The sequence below is a fragment of the Engystomops pustulosus genome, chromosome 8 (assembly GCF_040894005.1).
Source record: "Engystomops pustulosus chromosome 8, aEngPut4.maternal, whole genome shotgun sequence".
Classification (NCBI taxonomy): domain Eukaryota; kingdom Metazoa; phylum Chordata; class Amphibia; order Anura; family Leptodactylidae; genus Engystomops; species Engystomops pustulosus.
Window position 1 is genome coordinate 20,441,331 of NC_092418.1, and position 21,508 is coordinate 20,462,838.

Genomic DNA, 21,508 nt, shown 5'->3' on the forward strand with positions numbered 1-21,508 from the left:
GCATGGAATTGCTGGGGATTTGATTAGTTTGCAGAGGACACAGGGTAAAACTGCAGCATAAATCAACACGATGGGGCACATTTACTAAGTGTCTGGACACCACATTTCCATTGGGTTTCCCGACTATTTCCACCGCATTTAACAGGGGTTTTTGGCGCAAGCGATCAGATTTTGGCGCAGTCGCGCCATCTTTCATGCAACACAAATCGGGGGCATGGCCATCGGACAACCCGACTAATTCGGACTGAGCGCGGGATATAAAATTCAAAATGTGCACTCACATACATCGGGAAGGCAATGGTGAACTCCGGTGGACCTAACCGGGGAAGAGACACAAGCAGGAAAATGGATGCACGGTCTTAGTGAACCGCGCCGGACTTCATCCTCGTCGGACTGTCCGGATCGGGGACAGGACCAGGTAAGTAAATGTGTCCCACTGTTGGTAGAAACCCTTAGGGATGCCGGTTTGTAGTAGGGGTTTTAGTTGCGGCACTTGGATGAGATGAGCTAATATATCATCTACTACGCTGCAACCATAAAACACGGTGGATAAAATATTAAAGGAAAGGAAATCAACCAATTGAAAAAACACAAAAAAACCTGAAATACGTATCTTCACTCCTCTCCGTCTTGATCCCGGCACTGTCCTCTGCTAAGCTTGACATGCTGGGATCACCTAGAAAAGAGACTTATAAGTGCAGGGACAAGGGACAAGATGTCCGGCGTTTCAGTCCGCTAATTATGCACACCCCTGTGCTCCATGCTGCTAATTATAAGTTTCTTTTCTAGATCCCAACGTGTCAAGCTTAGCAGAATACCACATTCTCTAATTCACGGTTAACAAAAAAAACATAATTTCACAGATATAATTCCAACCTGTCTCTATCAGTACTGCTGTTTACATTTTGGTTGCCCATCGATACGACCATAAACTGGTGGGCAGATTGCTTTGTCAGAAATAATTTCTCTTATGATGCAGGAGGCAGAGCACTACAGACAGAGGTTCCTATCCAGCAGTAGCCTACAGAGGAGACAGGGGGCAGCTCTGCAGATCAGAGGGGAGGGGGGCATAGTAGTGCTGACTATGTTCTATCGTTGAGGTAGCAGAGCTGAGGGTCTCATTGTGTCTTATATCCATCTCATGGATCTCATCATCTCTGATCCGTCTCATCTCTTTCTGTTTGTCTATACTAGTAGAATGTTCAAAAGCTAAATAAAAGTGTAGATAAACCCTGTGCCCTAGTAATCTAAGCACATTGTCAGCACACAGCATCACATAGCACAGATGAATCATAAAGAGTCTGCTTAGAGAGTCCCCACCCACACCCTGGAATCTTACACTGACCATCACTGATAGGAGCCAAAACAGCAATAAAACTGAGAATTGCAAAGTAAAAGGGGTTAAATATGATCTGTAAATATCCCAAGGGGATTAAAATTTGAGAATTTTCTTTCATGGACAAACCCCTTTAAATTCTCAGTTACTGCTACTGTACAAAACAGCCGTTTCATAGTATATACTCATCAATACTTCTTGCTGCAGATTTCATCCTGAGAATGAACAGCCGATTCATTATCTTGTGTCACGGTATGGGTTTGTTGCGGCGTCTCTCACTTGTAGAATATGGGCACAGGAAACCCTGTGCAGTCTGATTTGGTAGTCTAAGCCCCTCACATGTGCAATGACCACTGTCCACAAACATACGCAGTGTGTATGAGCCTATAGAAAGGAACATGTCCATGTGCAAGTCACTGAAACAAAAGTTATCAAACAGATAAAAATCAACATTTGTTGCACATTGTGCACTCGTTTTGTGAGTTATTCAAGAAAAGTAAAACAGGTAAGTGCATCAATAAAGTGAAGTGAGTACTTACAGGAAACATCCTGTTTGCCTCCACAATCAACATAAGTCCGAAACAGACAAATGCACTTCACATATCCTTCATTTTATTGTAAAAGAAATGTAGAAATAACTTTGAATGCAACTTTTTACACCAAAATATATATGAACTTTTTTTTTTCTATTAAAAATATATATTACTGTACAAGCGTTTTGTTTCTGTAGTGGATCAGTGCTATAAACATTAGTGGTTTGTTATATTAAAATATTGCTTTACCAGTAGTCTGGATCGAAACCACAGGTCCGACATATGGGACGAGTTCACACGTATCCGGAAATCAGAAATTGCAGTCTCCCATTTAAAAACAATGGGAAGCCACGTGATCTCGCCCTAGAAGGGGTTGGACTAAGTTTGTTATCTCCTATGCAGAATAGGGGATAACAATGTAAATGATGGAGTCCAACTACTTTCACTCTACTTGTTCATAAGAACAGGGATCCTGATCCACACTATGGATTAGGCCCGTGAAGTATATACATCCTTCCGTCCATCCAGAAATAGCCAAGCTCAGCTGTTTCCTTCACACATATAGACAATGAATGGAGCAGGAGGATGTATGCTTAACCTGCCACTCCATCAATTAAAGAACTTGTTTTCAGTGTCAGTGTCCCAGTAGTTAGAACTCACTAATTAGTTTGTTATCTCCTTTTCTAAGGAAAGGCTAAATCTCCCAGGAAAAGTATAAAGCCTGCCGGAGAAAAACGGAATTACAAGTTCCCAACCATTGCTATAAATGGAGGGGGTCTGCTCAATCGCTTTCCAATAAAAGTTTGGATCTTGTGGCGAAAGACGCATTAGGCAGTTTCATTGTATTATTTTAAGGTCCTCAGTACAAGACCACTGTCAGATCCAAATCTCTGCTGTGATACAGTGAAGAACGTTCCTGCAGCACATAAATAGTCAGTGAATTGATCCAACAAGTAATCACTATAATAATAATAATAACACTATTCAAGCAAACTCCTGATATACCTGATATATTCTGGTATATCTGTAATACACGTGGCATATACTTCCATTCTACATCTGGAGATCATGAAACAATCACAGAATCTGCATGTGTATCGATATATGGATTTCCTTAGGATTGCACCCATAGCACTTGCAGATTGTGTGGTGGTCTCACTGCCACGCTATATACCACACAGGTGCCCCCCCCTTCGCAGATGTCTTCTTGGGTCTCTTTAATGATGTTCATCGCTCCAGCACTTTGCCTTATACATTAGACCATTGCGGGCACAGAGCAGGGGGAGGGGCAGCCGTTCTGTATGCCAGTCACATACCACAATCAATACCAGTCTCGCCCTCTTAAACAATCCTGAACGAGGAACAATTTTAAATGGCTCGTAAATATGTAACAAGAGTATTGAACACAACTAAGTGATTAATAGAAGGATCAGACGTTCCCCAAGGCACTTCAGAGGAAGTAGTTTTGCAGATGTGGGAAGATTACAAGTTGGTATACACTGCCATAGGGGGGCAGTGGGCTGTCAGGGCATGCTGGGAGTTGTAGTCTTGTAGTTTAGGAGATTCTCGCTACAAGAGCGACAGGTTGCTCAGATCTAGCAACAGAAATCTCTGGCATCCGTGTTACCCACAGTCTACATATTCAAAAACACAGATGGTTCCATCTTTTCTTCCGGCAAGTATACAAGAAGGCCTGTCACTCCATCGTACCAGGCACCAGGGTGTCTCCGAGTCTGGAGGGAGTACAGCAGAACAATAGCTTCTGGATAAATCCCAGAGTGCAATGCTTCCGCAAGTCAACACAGCCGCTGCTCTCTGTTTCTTCACATCACCTTCCAGGTATCTAGATCCAGAGAAACAGAACAAGTTACTCACTGGAAGCGTCAGCTGTACACATAGATACAGAGAAGAAGCCGTATAACCTGCTGCTGACTCCATCCGGCAGTGTATAGGCCATTATATAGGTGCTTGCTCCCCCCTGGGGATTAGTGGCGATCAGTGTGAAGACAGGGGCACCAGTGATCTCACAGGATTTGCTGAATAAGCTGCCGACGACTAAAAACAACAAGCCCTGGCATGGGAGAGAAGAATAGGCATTCAACATACATCAAAAGGTTAAAAAACAATATATGGCTTCCTAGGTGTTGCAAAAAAAAAAAAAACAACTCTCAGCATGCCTTAACAAGAATGATTTGTACAGCGCTACGGAATTTGATGGCGCTATATAAATAAAGATGATAATTATTATAACGTTGGAGAACATTGGACTAGTGCAATGCACATGGTAGCTGCAATTTGCCATGTTATACTGTGTATTAGCCTGTAGATGGCGCTATTTGCCAATACAGAAGCAATAAGGTTTGGTTTAGGCAGCATTACTGGCTTTGGAAAAAATTTTGGGTTACTATGACCGCAGCAGAATATCATTTAAAGGGTTTTTTTTTTTCTTATTATACACATTTTTTCCCTTTCCACGTGGTGTGGGATCTTAATCTATGGGACCCCAGTGATCACCAGATTGGGGGATTCTCCCTAAAGTGTCCTATATTACTTCTGGGATCCTCCATCCTATACTGATCTCTCTTGATTTCTATGGGATTTCAAAGGTGTCTTACGGGAAAGTTGATTCCAAAAGTCCCATCTTCAAGGTTCTGGGAAAAAAAAAAACTTTGTTCCCCCAATAATACATTTATCCCTACTCTGTGTATAATGGTAAATGTATATAAAAGATGGGGTAAAAAAACAACATCTGAAAGCAAATAAACATCTCACCGCGTCAGACGTTGCGCTTATACATGTGAGGTCAGAACAGAGGTTTCCGATGTAGAACGTTCCCAAGAGATGTCCGGTCACCGAATTCCTGCATCATATGATAATAGTCATCACTATAAACACACATGACATAGAAAGTGCTAGAATTAGGCCCCTTACACACAAGCGAGTGTGATACGTGCAACTCATAATGGCCGGATACTGGAGTGGCCCCCTGGACACGCTACGGGTATGATGCGAGTTCTATGTATTACACTCGCTCGTGTGTAAGGGACCTTATACATCAGATACATAACAGATAATCTGCAAGTTCATCACAAACCAGATTATAGTTGTAATAAATTAGTAAATTATTCCCTATCCACTGTATAAGCTGCATGGTGAGGGTGCGACTGCTGGGATCCCCACCAATCAAGATAAGTGGAGAACAGATTCTTACCATAGAACTAGATTGTTATCCACAGTAGATCCCACCAGAGCGTCCCTCTCACCGTCCACCTCCGAGAAGGCCACAACGCTGTCTTTAGGGGCCACCAGAGTATGTGAACCAGACACACTGCAAAAAAAGATAGACATTACTGTCTACTTTCTACAATTTAACATAGTGACATTTCTCTGTATTCTTCCCATAATCCACAAGAATCAATTTTCTATGTTCTAGATTAAATAAATTTTTTCAAGTATTAACTTCCAGGCTTATGAATACATAAGTTATCTATTTACCTTCCATTTTCCGCCAGCTGCCAGAGCTCCACCACATGACTGCCCCCTCCTCCGCTGCTGCTGACCACGCGGTGCCGGGATAGACCCTGGGCAGTCTTGGTGTGCCCACGTTTGACTAGCTGCCTTTCCCAGATATTCAGCTCCGGATGCGAGTACAGAACCCTGCAAAACATATAAGAGGTAACAAACATGTATTTAATGTAGCAACATCCAACGATCTCATACATGGACACTGCAGATATACAAGGGCTCTTAGAGCCACCATTGCCCCTTATCAATCTCTAAATCCCGGTTTCATGCTTATTGGAAGTTGCTCCTGATAAGCTTTTCTCCTTACCAGATCTCCATGATTTCTAGATTTCCCAGAGCAACGCACATCATGTTCTCCTCTTGGAATAATGGAAGAATTTGGATAACTGGCATCTACAATCCATACACAGAGTATCACAGGTCAGTATACACACTGTGTGGTCCGGCGCCGCATACAGATAACTATTCACCTACTTACCTCTGTAAAATTCCATGTGTGAACACACTTCCATTCACATTCTTTTTGGGGTTTCCACAGACGGACTGAATATTCACTGGCCGATACAATACAGAGATGTGTGGAGCCGGAGAATTCCCACCAGACGGAGGAGAGATCTACAGGGCAACCTCCACCACAGGCGTCCTGCAAAGATAGCAATGACATGGATAATAGAGAGACAGACAAATACTGGGAGGTACATCATAAAGTTGGTATCTTATACTGTTGATAGTGTTTGATTTTTGCGTAGACCACGGGGTAGACGTTGCTGCAGAACGACTCCATGTCTCTGCATCACAGATCGTGTTGGGAGAACCTTATAGTATAGTAACAGTATAGATATAATATAATATGCTATTAGACAGCAAAATGATGCTGAAAGTCTGGACAAGCACTGACCCTAATTTCAGAGACAAGACGTAGCCGATCAGCTCCCAGCTCCTTGTTACTCTGGTCAGATCTGCGCGCAATCGCCTGGAGGGAATAAACTGTGTTATAAAAACTGATGGAAACATCAGAAAACCAAAACAACAAATATTACAAAATACAAAGAAATGACTAAAACAAAGACTGGGGGACCAGAAGCACAGACATGAGTCTATGGTTTGGCTTATGACAAGTTAGGAGTCTGCATCCGATCCATAGGCAAAGACTAATTTGTCATGCTTTGTGCAGCGCTGCGTAATCTGTAGGCGCTACATAAATAAAGAATTTCTATTATTATTGGTCTGTAAATCTGATATAAATCCACATATAATTCACTGCACAAAACTGTGAGGATTCAGCACCGAGAAAGGAAAAATCCACAACTATTGGGACAGCCAAGCTTACCTCCTGTTCCTGGTGACTACAAGGTTCCTCCTCCAGACACTTCTGAGTGGCGTCACCGGACGGTGCTATTAGTAACTCACTACACTGATAAGTATCCACGTCCCCCGGTGCCACCACTTCATCATGTGGCTGTCCCTCCTCTGGAAGGATTTCTCTTGTGGACGTCGGCTCCCTACAAGGAGCAGGAGACGAGAAGATGGCGGGTGTTGAGCCCAGCATTGGGAAGCCGGGGGTGCACCCTGTGATTACGCCCTCTGTATGAGGATCTAGAGGGACAGAACACAGCGAGGAGGACAGGAGGACACTACAAGTCACGTCTTCTGTGGGGGATGAGAGATCGGGCGGTGGGTCGGTCTCTACATGGGAGTCCATTTGTCTCACAGACTCCTCATTCGCTTCTCTTAGTGACTCCATAGGCACAGGTGTAATTTGCTCCGGATCTGGGAATTCATGGGGGGCTCGTGAGACTGGTTTGGATACCTCCGTTTTAAAGCAAGCGCGGTCCAAATTTGCACAGCCTTTAGGGGTATCACAAGACTCCAGGGAGTGAATTACTGGGGAACCAGGTGCAGAGGTCTCCTCATTGTCTTTTGAGGGTTTGAGATGAAACACGTCTGGTGTCTCCATTGTAACGAAAGGCATTACATCATGTTGGGATACTGGTACATTGTCACGCAACGTGGACTGAAGCGGAGCATCATATGGACGGTCATTAATGGGCACCAATAATTTTGATTTCCTCTGTGATCCATCAGCACAGGGCTCCGCAGCTGCATGTAGCAGAGCCAAGTTATCAGTGGCCGGAGTTGGTGAGGCCTGTCTGTTCCTAGTCTTCTCTTTCTCTGGAACAAAACTCTCAAAGGGACTTGTTGATCTCAGTTTTTCAAGTTTAAGGACTCCAAAGTCTTCATCCGGCAAATGAAAGTCTGTGATTTCTAAATGGCGCAGGAGATGGTGCCCACTGATCCGGCTGTTAAAAAGATGGAAGGGTGAGCCTTTAGAAAAAGGAAAGAAAGAAGAATAGTGAGTGCAGCTCTGGAGTATAATACAGGATGTAACTCAGGATCAGTACAGGATAAGTAACGTCATGTATGTACACAGTGACTGCACCAGCAGCAGAATAGTGAGTGCAGCTCTGGAGTATAATACAGGATGTAACTCGGGATCAGTACAGGATAAGTAATGTCATGTATGTACACAGTGACTTCTCCAGCAGAATAGTGAGTGCAGCTCTGGGGTATAATACAGGATGTAACTCAGGATCAGTACAGGATAAGTAATGTCATGTATGTACACAGTGACTGCACCAGCAGCAGAATAGTGAGTGCAGCTCTGGGGTATAATACAGGATGTAACTCAGGATCAGTACAGGATAAGTAATGTCATGTATGTACACAGTGACTGCACCAGCAGCAGAATAGTGAGTGCAGCTCTGGGGTATAATACAGGATGTAACTCAGTACATGTATTGGATGCAGTTTTTGTGTAGACCATGTTGCACTACATTCCTACACCCTTACACGACAACCACTACCATTTTTACCTACTTGGTTCATTTGCGCCTGTCTTTAAGCCTTCTTCTTTCACTCTTAGGTCTTCTGGACAGGTCTCCACCGGACTGCTCTCAGAACCAAACATAAGTTGTTTGGATATGTCCTGAAGACCAGAAGACACTGCTGCAGGACATGACTTCCTACCTCGCCCTCTTCTGGACTTTGTGGTGCCGAGTCTGGGGGTGCTTACAGGAGTGTCCCTGACCTGCAGTGACGGAGTTGAGGAGGTGCTGGCCCTACGTGGTCTACCTCTCGCCCCCTTCCTGGCTGTGCCCAGGTGGCTATGGATTACCGCCTCCAGGTCCACCTTTCTCTGGCAGCTGGTCATGCGGCGGGTTGTCCGAACATAATATTCCACCGGGAATAAAAGTCCTTCCACCAATGTGCAAGACTCAAGTGGACTCCGCTCTTCCTCCTTCCCTGAGGACTCTCCATGACGCTGATCTGTCGCCATGGACTGGTTCTCGGAGCAGGGTGGCGGAGTTGATGAGGTTTCGGTAACCTGAGGTACGGGACTGATATCGCAGATGGCATCCAGTGTGGTATCCTGAGGCGTCACCCTAAGAAATGTGGGTGACTGGTGATGTACATGGTTTGTATTGCTAAGTGCTGGTTCTGTACATATTTGCAGGGTGTTATCTGGAGAACCATCTGTGGTTACAGCCTTAGATTGTCCAGTATCCAGTATATTCTTCTCCTCAGGGTCTACATTGTCGTTATTCTCTGAAGAAAGCCCGGCAGCAGTGGAAACCTCCTCCTCAAGGCACTTCTTAAACACCGGTGATGCAGGAGCCTCCACACTGAGGTCATTCTTACATTCAGGAGACCCTTGGACGTATCTTGTAGTGAAGAGGGTCTCATTTATCTTTAGGGTTCCATCTTCTATAAGGCACTTACTATCTGGCACTGAGCCGTGTGTACCCCCAGCCTCTAGTATAGTCACAGTACTACGGTCCAGAACACTTGGTGACATTGGGTTCGAGCAGGTTCTCCTCCTGCTCAGTCTTAGCCGGCTCCTCCTGCACTGGTTTGGGTTAGATTGTCCACCAGCCTCTGTTGTGCTGGTACCGCTGGGCTCCTGGCCACTGCTCTCATTTCCAGAATATGAGGGTGACTTCTTCTCTCCGTGGAGGATTTCGGGATCCAAGTTAAAGCTGACGGACAGCTTCCTCTCCTTGTCTGCCGACGGTGTGATGACACACTGCGTAGACTCCACAGTTTTTCCAGAAACATTATGGATGTGAATTAGAGGACCTAGAAAAAACAATTGATCTTGTCTGTTTATGATCATTTAAGTGTGTGGTACTCACAAATAATGAAATGTTATCCAATGCTCTAATAAATTGTGGGGAGATTTTTCGAAAGTTGCGAACAGGGCACAAAATGTCTTAGAGGAAATCTACCACCAGGATGAAGGATTGTAAACCCAGTACACTGACATACTGGTGTGCACCCCCTCTGGCAGGATCTGCTCTTCTTTAAACTTCTTAAGCCCTTTTTTCAATAAGAAACAGCTTTAAAATTATGTAAATGAGCCTGGGGGGCTCCAGGCTCCATTAAAACCTGTGGAGCTTTAAAATAAGAAAAATTTAAATATTTTGTTGTAAAAACCAGGAAATAAGAAGCTAAAAAAAAAAGAAGAGCAGATCCTGTCAGAGGGGTCACCCAACAGCATGTCAGTGTGCTTGCCTTACAATCCTTCATCCTAGTGGTAGATGTCCTTTAAATTTTTATGCAAATTGTGCCATGAACTAAAAATTGTGACATAATGTCTCAGCATTTCAAGTCATAAATTCATTTTAGTGGCTGGAAACCTTATGTACTCCTACAATCTACAATCACAATCCATCATGATATACCACGGAATATTACTCGTGGATCCAGGCACTGTGACTGTGGTAATCTTCTTATATTTGTTATCCATGGCCTCCTTGCTTCTAAAATCAACTTTTAAAATTATACTAATGAGCCAGAAGGGGGGGGGGGGGGGAATAAGTGACCCTCCATACTGAAGCTTCACAGGCTGTTACAGTGTCTCCTCCACCCTGGGCACTACCCTTTGCCTGAAGTAATCTCACATAGTAGGAGAGGAAAAATTCTATTGCACAGTGTAACATCCTGCGTCACTGCAGCATGGAGGAGCTCTGGTAATCTGCACCAGAGCCCTTCTGGCTCATAAGCATATTTTTAAAAGTTGATTTTAGAAGGAAGAAGGCCATGGAGAACACCTATAAGAAGATACCACAGTCACGGTGCCTGGATCTATGAGTAATGTCCCTGGTTTATAATGATGGTAGATTTCCTTTAAAGGTTTGTTGCAATGTACCATTAAAGGTAAGTGAGTAAATCTGCCCACATACATTAGATGCATATGAGCCAAGCCCACCAATTTAGTCTGGTCTGGATCCCCATCTATTATGTATAGGGGGTCTCCTCTGGCACTGGACCTACCTGTTAATATGGACACGCTATCTTGTTCCTGGCTTAACAGCCGGTTCTGCTCCTCTATGGTTTTCTTGACGTGTATTTTCACCCTCTCAGCTCTCTGGGATCTCTATATGGAGATGAAGACAAAACAATGAAAGTAAAAAACATAGGCTGAAGGTCAGAGGTCACCTCAACAAGTTGGTGTCCCTATGGTTGTTTGTGTGCAATTCATCGCCATCACCGGCCGTTCATCCGTATGAGCGCTGACCTGTAAGCGGTGAACCGTCTTCTTGTATTCTTTCTTCAGTAAGGCGAGTCTTTCCTTCAGCTGGAAAAGAATAAACATATCCTTTACTTAAAGATCCTGGGGCAGAAATAGTCATGACACCATTCATTATAACTACAGGTGTCGCACGCAGGTCTGCAGCTGGCACTGCTATGCCATGGCCTCAATATATCAGTGCCACTACTTTCATTATAGTGTATTATAACCAATAAAACAAATCTACCACCAGGATAAAAGATTGTAAACCAAGCACACTGACATATTGATGTGTGCCCCCTCTGGCAGGATTTGCTCTTTTTTAGCTTCTTAGGTCCTTGTTTTTACAAAAACAAAAATGTTTTAGAATGTATGCAAATGAACCATAGATGTCAATGGAGCCTGGAGCCCCTCAGGCTCATCTGCATAATTTTTAAAAGCAGAGCGGACCCTGCCAGAGGGGGTGCATACCTGTATGTCAGTGCGCTTGGTTTACAATCCGTGAACAATGGCGTGAACAACTGGTACATGCGCAGGGAGGCAAGATATATGGACTACGGTTTTACTATGTGCAGTGCTGACCAGATGGGGGTCCCAGCAGACTCAAGTCACTAACACAAGTAGGATTTTTCGGTACCCCCACAAGTAGGTAGTTTTGGGACCCCCATGCCAGACAGGCTCACTCTAATGGGGCAGATAAAACCACTATATTGCATCATACCAGTTGTATGTAGTCTGGGGAACATGTCCGTGTGAGGACCACACTCCCCGCATCGTCATCTGTCACCGTTACTAAAATCACTGACCCTTAGTGATCACCGTGCTGCAGATCCTAGTACCACTTTGACCCCAATGTCCCATAGCGAATCAGCTTATACATATGATATTTAACATGGATGGGGGTTCGACCCCCAGCAACCCCAGGATCAGGAGTAGCACTTCCATCTTTCCACAATCTACAGGACCTCCTTCCTTTTAAAATTATGCTAATGAGCCAGTAGGGCGTTACCATAGCCCCTCTGTGCTGTAGCTTTACATACTGTCACAGTGTTCTCCTCCCACTGTGTGCTGAAACCTCCTCTGCTGCTGTAAGATGACATAAGGCAGAGGGAGCAGGGAGGAGGTGAGGCAGTGTATGGTCTGTGAAGCTGCAGCACAGAGGGACTCTAATAATGCCCCCCTTCTCATTAGCATACATTAAAAAGTAGTTAAAAATATTAGTAGTAGTAGATTCCCTGGAACAGCTGAAAACACATGTGTGACAAATCTTCTCTGTGTGAACACAACCCAAGAGTAGTCGCACATATTATACACATACGGCACCTTCAACTTTTCTTCCACAGAGAGAGACTTCTCCGTCACGGCGTCCATGTCTGGCTGGAAGAATAAGACGAGGAGAGATGTCAGGACCATGAAGAAGTCTGCGTCAGGAGTTACACGTTTCTGTGTGGATACAGGACAATCTTGGAGGCCACCACAGTCCGCTCGGTGGTCTTTATGGCGTCTGTGATTTTGCTGGTGACTTTGTGATCAAGTGTGAACAGGGGCTTAGGTCACGTGACCTGGTAACGCACATTTATGCGCCAAGGTCACCTGACAACTAAACACAACATCCCATTGGCTAAAGTTCTATACATTTTTGACTAAAACTTAGACATCTCCAAACTTAGGCAAAAGTTTCCCCAACCAAAACCTCCCCTTTAAGGTTCTTTCCACAACTTTACTCCTCATGATACTTAGTCACAATACGGAGCAAAGACCCAGGTCCCGTATAGAAACACGTCCTAAACCTCCGTATTCCGCTCCTATGTACGTACACACGAGGCCGTCATCCCCGCCCGGTGTCCGCCTCCTCCTCCGCCTGGGGACGGGTCACATGACCGCCTCACGTGACACCGAAGAGGGCGGAAGTGACGTCACGCCGGTGCAGCGATGGAGCTGAGCGAGCTGCTGTATAACAAGTCGGAGTATATAGAGACTGTGAGTGTGATGGAGGGGAATGCGATGCGTTATGTGTGCGGCTTCCACTAACGCACCTACATCATCTGTCTGCGGAATGTGTATCCACCCCTGTAGGCTCTGTGCATGGGGTGGAGCCGGCTTTGGGCTGTGTTCACATGATGCAGTGCTGCGTTCTTATGGAAAAGCTGCACAAAATCATCAAAAAGCAGATTTCCACTGCAGTGTGTGACCACAGGCTAACGCCAGGAGAGACGCAGAGTGATTAGAGCAGCATTCACACACTGCAGATTGGGATTGTCAGGACTGTGATATTGATGGCGCAGGGTCCTTGACATGACATGGGTGGGGTCTCACACCCATCACTCACACTGATCAGGACCCGTGACCATGTTACAGATTATTTCCATTTGAATGAATGTTATTGTACTACAGTACCAGGAATAGCCACCATTATGTGCATGGCGCTGTACCTAAAAGGAGTCTACTAACATTAGGTATGGTCCCTGGAGAGATGTGTCACATACTATTGTGTGTCTGCTGTTAGTAGCAGCAGGACTGTGAAATCTGGATTAATATTCCAGGATTGTTCTGGAGGTAGCATCCTCACACTGCTGTGCTCTGTGTTAGGTATTGCCCTGGAGACATGTGTAATCATTAGACATTAGCGGAACCAATGTTTGCGTTTGGCCACACGACCTGTACACCCCTGGCCAATTAAAGCTAGTTGGTTGGTGCATCATTTTCTGGCCTGTGTCTCGTGGCTGAACATCAGGTCTACTCACCTCTAGTAATCAGACCTTTGTGTGTGGTTAGTAGCAGCAGAACTGTGAAATATGGATTTATATTCCAGGATAATTGCCTGAAATGGAGCTCTGGAGGAATCTCCTCACATACTATCTGCATTTATACTGCCCCCCCCCCCCATCAGTTGTAATATCTAATCAGAAGCCAATTACTGCTGTTACTCAGAGCAGAGAGGAGGGGCTGTGCTGTGTTCCGTAAAGAAATCTAATAAAAAAGTAGTGATCACAGTCCTGCAGCTACAGGTCTGATTACACATCTCTCCATGGACAACACCTAACAGTGGCCGCAGAGAACACAGCAGTGTGAGTGCACGCCCTCTGTACAAGCCTGGAATCTAAATCCATATATCACAGTCCTGCAGCTACTAACCAGATATGAAAAGGTCTGATTACACATCTTTCTAGGGACAATACCTAACACTGGTTACAGCTTTATCTGGTGAGAACTGCTGACAGGTTCCCTTTACTTTATAGTGAAAAGACTGTAGCACTTATAGCCAGCTGATGAGTGGATGTTTTGGGGGTCAGATCCACACTATTCTATCCCATTATATTCTACATCATACATGGTGGCAGCTGTGCTGACTGCAACTTGTCCTTAACACGTAAACCCTGCTTAAAGGGATAGCACTGCCAAGGGATCCGCTGATGTTCATGTAGGTCTTATGATTGCAGGTTCTGGGGTCAGTCTCACCATTGGTCACAGGCTGCAGTAATGCCCAGGTCACTATTAAAATCTATAAGGACATGATGAATTAGAGACCCCTCTCCTGTGTCACCGTTTTCCTATGGCTCTTTGTTATATCCCCCCAGACACTCAGTGTCCAGTATATAATTAGCAGTCTATTGTGGTGCATTACGATCCCACACATACCTGTATTATGGAGAGGCTGTAGTTGTTATCATACGCAGGGCACAGCTCACACCCGCATGGCACCTACTACCAGGCAACGCTCCTGTATTTTGGATATGTTCACTATGATCACTTTGGCATTCATGGTGATTCTTGTGTGTTCTGTCCCCAGGCCTCAGGTAATAAAGTGAGCCGGCAGTCTGTACTGTGCGGGAGCCAGAATATTGTCCTCAATGGCAAGGTAAGTGGTGTATAGAAATCTACTGAAAGGAAACCTAACAGCAGGAATACACCACTATTCCTGATGGTAGATTCCCTTCTGTCCACTACCTAAAATTTAAGTTTTTACCTAAACTTTTAGCAAAAAAAAAATGTATTGTTTATACTTCAGAGTGTGGAGTATCCTGGCCGGGGGCTAGGGCTGCACCACGCTCCTGTAGCAGCCCCACAGCGCTCTTCTGCGGGGCCACGCCAAGAGGTGAGACTACAGGAGCGTGGAGTAGCCTTAGCCCCCGGCGCTTGACCCTAGTAACTTTAGAGGTTCATTAGCATAAACAATAAAGTTTTTAGTTAGTTTTGGTTAAAACTTTAGGTAAAGGCAGTGTAGAGATTAGTAAAAAGAAAGGTATCTACCATCAGGAATACCTCAATTAGTGTAGCACTGATGGTAGGTTTCCTCAAAAAACCCTCTTAACCCCCTTTCTTCCTTGCACCATGAATTTGTGTGACCCCCACCAATCACAAGTTTTTGGGGAAGGCAGGACTGATCCCTCTAGTTGATGGAGTGGTATGTTTGAGTGGCCGTCCAGCTCAGTTCTCCTTAAAGGACATCTACTACCAGGATGAAGGATTGTAAACCGTGCAGACTTACTCGCTGGTGTGCGCCCCCTCTGGCAGGATCTGTGCTTCTTTTAGATTCTTATGCCCTTGTTGTTAAGAATAAAAGGCTTTAAAAAAATATGCAAATGAGCATTGGGGGGGGGGGGGGGGGTCCAGGTTGCATTAAAACCCCTCAGGCTAATTTGCAAAATTATAAAATCTTTTTATTGTAAAAACCAGAGCATAAGCAGCTAAAAGAAGCAGAGATCTTGCCAGAGGGGGAACACACCAGCATGTAAGTGTGTTTTGTTTACAATCCTTCATCCTGGTGGTAGATTTCCTTTAAGCCTCCTTGCACACGAATGTTTCCGCTGAACCATTCTTATTAATGGGCTTTTTCACATTTTAGTTTTTTTACCCACTGATCCAATGTTGTCAGTGACCAAAAAAAAAAAAAAACTGAACAAAAAACTGATGTGTGCAAAAGCCCATTGGATCAGTAAGGCATCAGGGACAAATCACTAAAGCCGGGAAGAGGATCTAGACAAAATGGCTTCACCGCCAATGTGAATCCGCTCTAACTTGGCACAACCCTTTTAATAATTTTGATGCCAGTATTAATAGCAATTGTAGCCTCATTAATTTGGGGTTGTTAAAACATGACTACTTTTTTTTTTTTTTTTTCCCCAAAATCGGCTCCTCCCCTGACCACGGGTAGTGTGTGGTAATGTAACTAATATCCATTCACTTCTATACAGCTGAGCTGCAATACCAGAACCAACCATTGTCAGGTGCGGCGCTGTTTTTGGAAAAAAAAAAAAAGTCATGATTTTTAACCTGCGAAGTGAGGTCCATCCACTGTCATGAAGACGCCATGCGCTGTGCGACATGATCCGTATCAGAGGTGTGAACAGAGCCTTGTGTACTGTGAGAATGATGTAAGAATAAATAACCAAAATGTTATCTTATATTCGCCGCAAAATAATCCCATAATCTCAGGATCTTGTAGTATAAAAGACAAGAACTCCCCCTTTGGCTTGAAAGCAGCTTTGGTTTTCTGATCCTGGATAATCCCTTTAATAAAAATGTTGTGACACTCTGAATATGGAGAAGCAAAAAGAAAACTAAAATGTATTGTCCTGGAGGACAGAACAAGCCAAGGCCTCATGCAGACCCCACAACCACATTGTCAGGTGGCTCGGTCACAGAAACACTGGCAACCAATCAGGGTTCAGCTTTCATTTATAAGATTAAACCTGAGCTCTGATTGGTTTCCATGGGCAACTAAAGCTCTTCTGATAAATCTCCCCCACCGTGTGCTTGCCATAGATCTCAATGAGAGTGGTGATACGAGTGCACCTGTATCATGTCCCCACAATACGTTCATTTTGCAGGAGACCGAAGGGAACAAACTTTACTTTTACAAACTACTTTTCTTTCAATTCCTTCTACCACCTGCTCACCTGGGGGGCGCTGTAACATTAGCTATAGACTCACTTTCTTGTACTTGGTCTGGGACAATAATTTACTGAAAATAGAAAAAAATCTTGGTAAAAGGACACAGAAGTCCTCTCCCGGGTCAGGCGGCCTCACAGATTATGCTTGTTTATTGCTGGGACCCAAATGGATCACAAGAACGGGGGTCTGTTGTAACTTTATTGTACCTCAAATGAACAGAGCAGTGGCTTTCACGTGCTACCTGCTGCTCTTTTCATCTCATAGACATGACACGACTTTCTACATCGCTTCCATGGACTGTAAATGGAGCGGCAGCGCACACATGTTCATTTCAAGTATAATAGACCTCCGTTCTTGTGAACCTTTGGGGTCCCACCACTGAGACCCCTACTGATCAAGTTAGCCCCTATCTTGTAATATGTTGTGACCAGGGCCGGTTTAAACAAAGTGGGGCCCCAAAATAAAACTATTATATGAACAGTCACAGTCAGTAAGAGGCTCCTCTATCCCTGCTCTATAACAACACTTTGTAGTTACACACAGTAGTAGGTAAGGCAATTTCTAATATGGGCCTGTAGGAGAATTATATAGGAGAGAGACAGATGCTGGGTAGATGGATGATAGAAGATAAATATGAATGATATTATTACATAGATTTATAGACAGATGATAGACAAATTATAGGAGATAGATAAGTAGACAGATAGATGATAGATGTATGATGCATGATAAGCATCTTCACCCGGGCATTCAACCAAGGGGTATTAAAAGAGCAATACTTCCTCTGCCCACAAAAGTCCACATGCAGGGGAATGTAGGACAGGGGGCCCTGGGCAAATGCCCGGTTTGCCACCCCCGGTTGTGACTGGAAATCCCCTTTTAAAGACAACTGTGAATAATATTGCCAGTGGGGGAAGTGGACTGACTGAAAACTTACTGACGACTATATTTAAAACTGTGTCTGTTTAGGAATTTACTAGGAATTATATTTTTAGTTGTACAGAGGGGGAAGGAGCCTGATTTCCACACTATGGTAATTATTTAGGTTTTGAGAGATCTAGTCAGAAAACTGAAATGTGTGTTAGAGATCTCACTTATTATATCAATAGTCCCAAGGGGGTGCATGGAGAAAGAAAGAAGATTATACGCCGATCAGGGGTCTGTGTCCAGCTCTAGACTACAGGGGGAGAGCCTGCAGGGTCTCCATGTCCGCTGTATGTACTAAATACCTTTAGTTGTGATAGCAGAATTTCTTCTATACAGAGATGAGCTGCTGGGTTCTGCTTTCAGCAGAGATCCCCATCTCCCATTTATCAGGTTGACCGTATAATCTGTTGTATTAGAGGAGTGCAGACCCCCGGTTGTACACGTAGCCATTAACCATTGCCCTCTGCAGACAATAGTGATGAACGACTGTATTATCAGAGGAGACCTGGCGAACGTCCGAGTGGGGCGACACTGCGTCATCAAAAGCCGAAGCGTGATCAGGCCGCCATTCAAGAAGTTCAGCAAAGGGTAAGACATAATGCAGGGATAATTTGTTATTTATTTTTTTATTCTGAATTTTACTCCCACCATGCCATTTGGGGGGCCTGATGTCGCCCCTCACATTGTATAAGCTGAGCAGATGTAAGGGGCGACACATACGGCTTGGAAGTAGAGTTGTCTCCTTTCATGGTCCTGGAACACCGTTTATCTGTCCTGTATCAACACAAATTACTACCACACTGCCCCCTACATACAAAAAAGAAGAAGCGGTACAAGACGTGATGTACCTGGCTGCAGTAATTGGATAAGTGTTCGTATAATAGCCCCTCTGCCGCCCATTAGGTGTACTGTCCCCGTCTTCCAGAGACACCGCGTTATTCTTAGCGCTTCCATTGTGTGTAATTGTCCATCTTTTGAGTTGTGTTCCCTTCTCGTTATTGAAAGATCCCGCCGTCTCGCTAAATGGCAATTATCACATTCACATGTACAGAAAATTGGGTCTGCAGTATAAAAGACATCTTTATGCGGGGAAGACGCGAGGCCGTATAATTAGACTGCCGGCCAGAGATGTGCACGTGACGGCGATAGTAGTGCATGACTGCGCCGCACATGTCCGCTCCTAGGAGCAGTATGGTAAATGTGGCTCTGCAAAATCCAAGATGGCGGAGGTGACGCTGTGTGTATTGCTCCCACAGGGTGGCGTTTTTTCCTTTACATATCGGAGACCATGTCTTTATAGAAGAAGACTGCGTGGTGAATGCGGCACAAATAGGCTCCTATGTACACATAGGGAAGAACTGCGTCATTGTAAGTATCACAGGGGTGTGTAGGTAATGGGCATTCTCAGTTTTAGACCATACTTGCCATATTGGGACCTGGATCTAGCAGTCACATCGATATTGTAATATTCCTTATATATAATATAGTGATATTTCACTTTCTTTTCAACAGGGCCGGAGATGTGTCTTGAAGGATTGCTGCAAAATATTGGATAATACGGTTTTGCCCCCAGAGACGGTGGTCCCACCATTCACCGTGTTTTCTGGCTGCCCTGGTGAGTACATAATGAGGTTGAGACATACTGAAATTACAAATGACTTGGAGGGTTGTAGTCATTGTACTAGTCAATGTAAATTACACTGATTAACCTCGCATAATAACACTATGGGCCACATTTACTTACCCGTCCATGCGCGTTCCCCGTTCTGGAGTGTCTGACTGGAATGCACATCTGCCAAGAAGATCGTGCGCCTGATATCCTGCATGTGTCGCTTCCCCACTCAGGTCCGCCTGAGTTCACCTTCTTCTTCCCGGTGCATGTAAGTGCATTGGATGTGACACAAATTGAATTTTTAATCCCGCGCTCAGTCCGAATCCGTTGGATTGTCCGTCACACATACCCCCCATCGTGTACGACACAATCCCCTAATAAATACTTGTCCCAGCGATCCCCGAAAAGTCGGACCCTTAGTAAATAAGCCCAAATGTGTCCCTATTTCATCCGTCTTTTTTATCTTCTGATCCTGTATAGACCTTGTCTAATTTTGTCCTCTTTTTCATCTTTAGGACTGTTCTCCGGAGAGCTCCCAGAATGCACACAGGAACTCATGATCGACGTCACCAAGAGTTACTACCAAAAGTTCCTCCCTCTGACACAGATTTAGTCTGAAGCCCCCCGCCCCCCTCCGATCTGGTTTCATTTTTTTTTTGTATATGTATATATTAACCCTTCCTGCATTCCACTGGCCAGGACTTCCCCTGTAACACTATGTATTTATTGAAAGTCCCTTCTGTATCCTCTTCACTCCGCTTGATGTGGATCATAACGGAGATCCAATCACAAAGTCCAGCACAGGAAGGCCCACAAGCCATTGGTCTGCTGTGCCTCGCTGACCTTCTGTTGCATTAGATGAGCACTTGCCGGTGAAATAAATCCTTGCCTTCTGTATTGCTGTTCTGTATATTTTATCAGTGAAAAGCCATGGAGCCCTCTATAAGGTACAAGATTCTTATATATGGTTATTATACACTCACCGGCCACTTTATTAGCTACACCTGTCCAACTGCTCGTTAACACTTAATTTCTAATCAGCCAATCACATGGCGGCAACTCAGTGCATTTAGGCATGTAGACATGGTCAAGACAATCTCCTGCAGTTCTCCCGAGCATCAGTATGGGGAAGAAAGGTGATTTGAGGCCTTTGAACGTGGCATGGTTGTTGGTGCCAGAAGGGCTGGTCTGAGTATTTCAGAAACTGCTGATCTACTGGGATTTTCACGCACAACCATCTCTAGGGTTTACAGAGAATGGTCCGAAAAAGAAAAAACATCCAGTGAGCGGCAGTTCTGTGGGCGGAAATGCCTTGTTGATGCCAGAGGTCAGAGGAGAATAGGCAGACTGGTTCGAGCTGATAGAAAGGCAACAGTGACTCAAAATGCCACCCGTTACAACCAAGGTAGGCAGAAGACCATCTCTGAACACACAGTACGTCGAACTTTGAGGCAGATGGGCTACAGCAGCAGAAGACCACACCGGGTGCCACTCCTTTCAGCTAAGAACAGGAAACAGGCTACAATTTGCACAAGCTCATCGAAATTGGACAGTAGAAGATTGGAAAAACGTTGCCTGGTCTGATGAGTCTCGATTTCTGCTGCGACATTCGGATGGTAGGGTCAGAATTTGGCGTCAACAACATGAAAGCTTGGATCCATCCTGCCTTGTATCAGCGGTTCAGGCTGGTGGTGGTGGTGTCATGGTGTGGGGAATATTTTCTTGGCACTCTTTGGGCCCCTTGGTACAACGCCACAGCCTACCTGAGTATTGTTGCTGACCATGTCCATCCCTTTATGAGCACAATGTACCCTGTAACATCTGATGGCTACTTTCAGCAGGATAATGCGCCATGTCATAAAGCTGGAATAATCTCAGACTGGTTTCTTGAACATGACAATGTGGTCACTGGACTCAAATGGCCTCCACAGTCACCAGATCTCAATCCAATAGAGCATCTTTGGGATGTGGTGGAACGGGAGATTCGCATCATGGATGTGCAGCCGACAAATCTGCGGCAACTGTGTGATGCCATCATGTCAATATGGACCAAAATCTCTGAGGAGCTTCCAGCACCTTGTTGTATCTATGCCATGAAGAATTGAGGC

The 21,508-nt window shown here is 44.7% G+C and overlaps 2 protein-coding genes across 3 annotated transcripts; one reads left to right on the forward strand and one right to left on the reverse strand.

Annotated features, from left to right (window-relative positions):
• Positions 1 to 1,935: 1,935 nt before the first annotated feature.
• PALB2 (partner and localizer of BRCA2) lies at positions 1,936 to 12,913 on the reverse strand. Of its 2 annotated transcripts, XM_072120098.1 has the most exons (14): positions 12,784 to 12,913; positions 12,290 to 12,343; positions 10,973 to 11,032; positions 10,729 to 10,831; positions 8,272 to 9,531; positions 6,725 to 7,719; positions 6,293 to 6,367; positions 5,873 to 6,037; positions 5,702 to 5,787; positions 5,365 to 5,526; positions 5,081 to 5,197; positions 4,642 to 4,729; positions 3,792 to 3,940; positions 1,936 to 3,712 (listed from the first exon to the last, which is right to left on the reverse strand). In XM_072120098.1, exons 1-14 carry the CDS (start codon positions 12,796 to 12,798, stop codon positions 3,493 to 3,495), a joined length of 3,549 nt encoding a protein of 1,182 aa, XP_071976199.1. In that variant the 5' UTR covers positions 12,799 to 12,913; the 3' UTR covers positions 1,936 to 3,492. The 2 variants fall into 2 exon arrangements, with proteins under 2 accessions (XP_071976199.1, XP_071976198.1); XM_072120097.1 differs by lacking the exon at positions 12,784 to 12,913 and having other exon boundaries at positions 12,290 to 12,777.
• On the forward strand, positions 12,793 to 20,295 carry DCTN5 (dynactin subunit 5). Its single transcript, XM_072120099.1, has 6 exons — positions 12,793 to 12,946; positions 14,757 to 14,825; positions 18,258 to 18,376; positions 19,045 to 19,156; positions 19,301 to 19,403; positions 19,916 to 20,295. The coding sequence occupies exons 1-6, from the start codon at positions 12,899 to 12,901 to the stop codon at positions 20,011 to 20,013; spliced, it is 549 nt and encodes a 182-aa protein (XP_071976200.1). The 5' UTR covers positions 12,793 to 12,898; the 3' UTR covers positions 20,014 to 20,295.
• Positions 20,296 to 21,508: the final 1,213 nt, after the last annotated feature.

Bases quoted from the DNA above. Each gene is read 5' to 3' on its own strand.
- DCTN5 (XM_072120099.1), top strand. From the start codon at position 12,899: ATGGAGCTGAGCGAGCTGCTGTATAACAAGTCGGAGTATATAGAGACT. The intron at 14,826-18,257 runs GTAAGTGGTGTA...TGCCCTCTGCAG, and splicing joins ATATTGTCCTCAATGGCAAG to ACAATAGTGATGAACGACTG. The intron at 18,377-19,044 runs GTAAGACATAAT...TTGCTCCCACAG, and splicing joins TTCAAGAAGTTCAGCAAAGG to GGTGGCGTTTTTTCCTTTAC.
- PALB2 (XM_072120097.1), bottom strand. From the start codon at position 12,379: ATGGTCCTGACATCTCTCCTCGTCTTATTCTTCCAGCCAGACATGGAC. The intron at 10,832-10,972 runs GTCAGCGCTCAT...ATCTCCATATAG, and splicing joins AGACGGTTCACCGCTTACAG to AGATCCCAGAGAGCTGAGAG. The intron at 7,720-8,271 runs GTAGGTAAAAAT...CTTTTTCTAAAG, and splicing joins GACAGGCGCAAATGAACCAA to GCTCACCCTTCCATCTTTTT.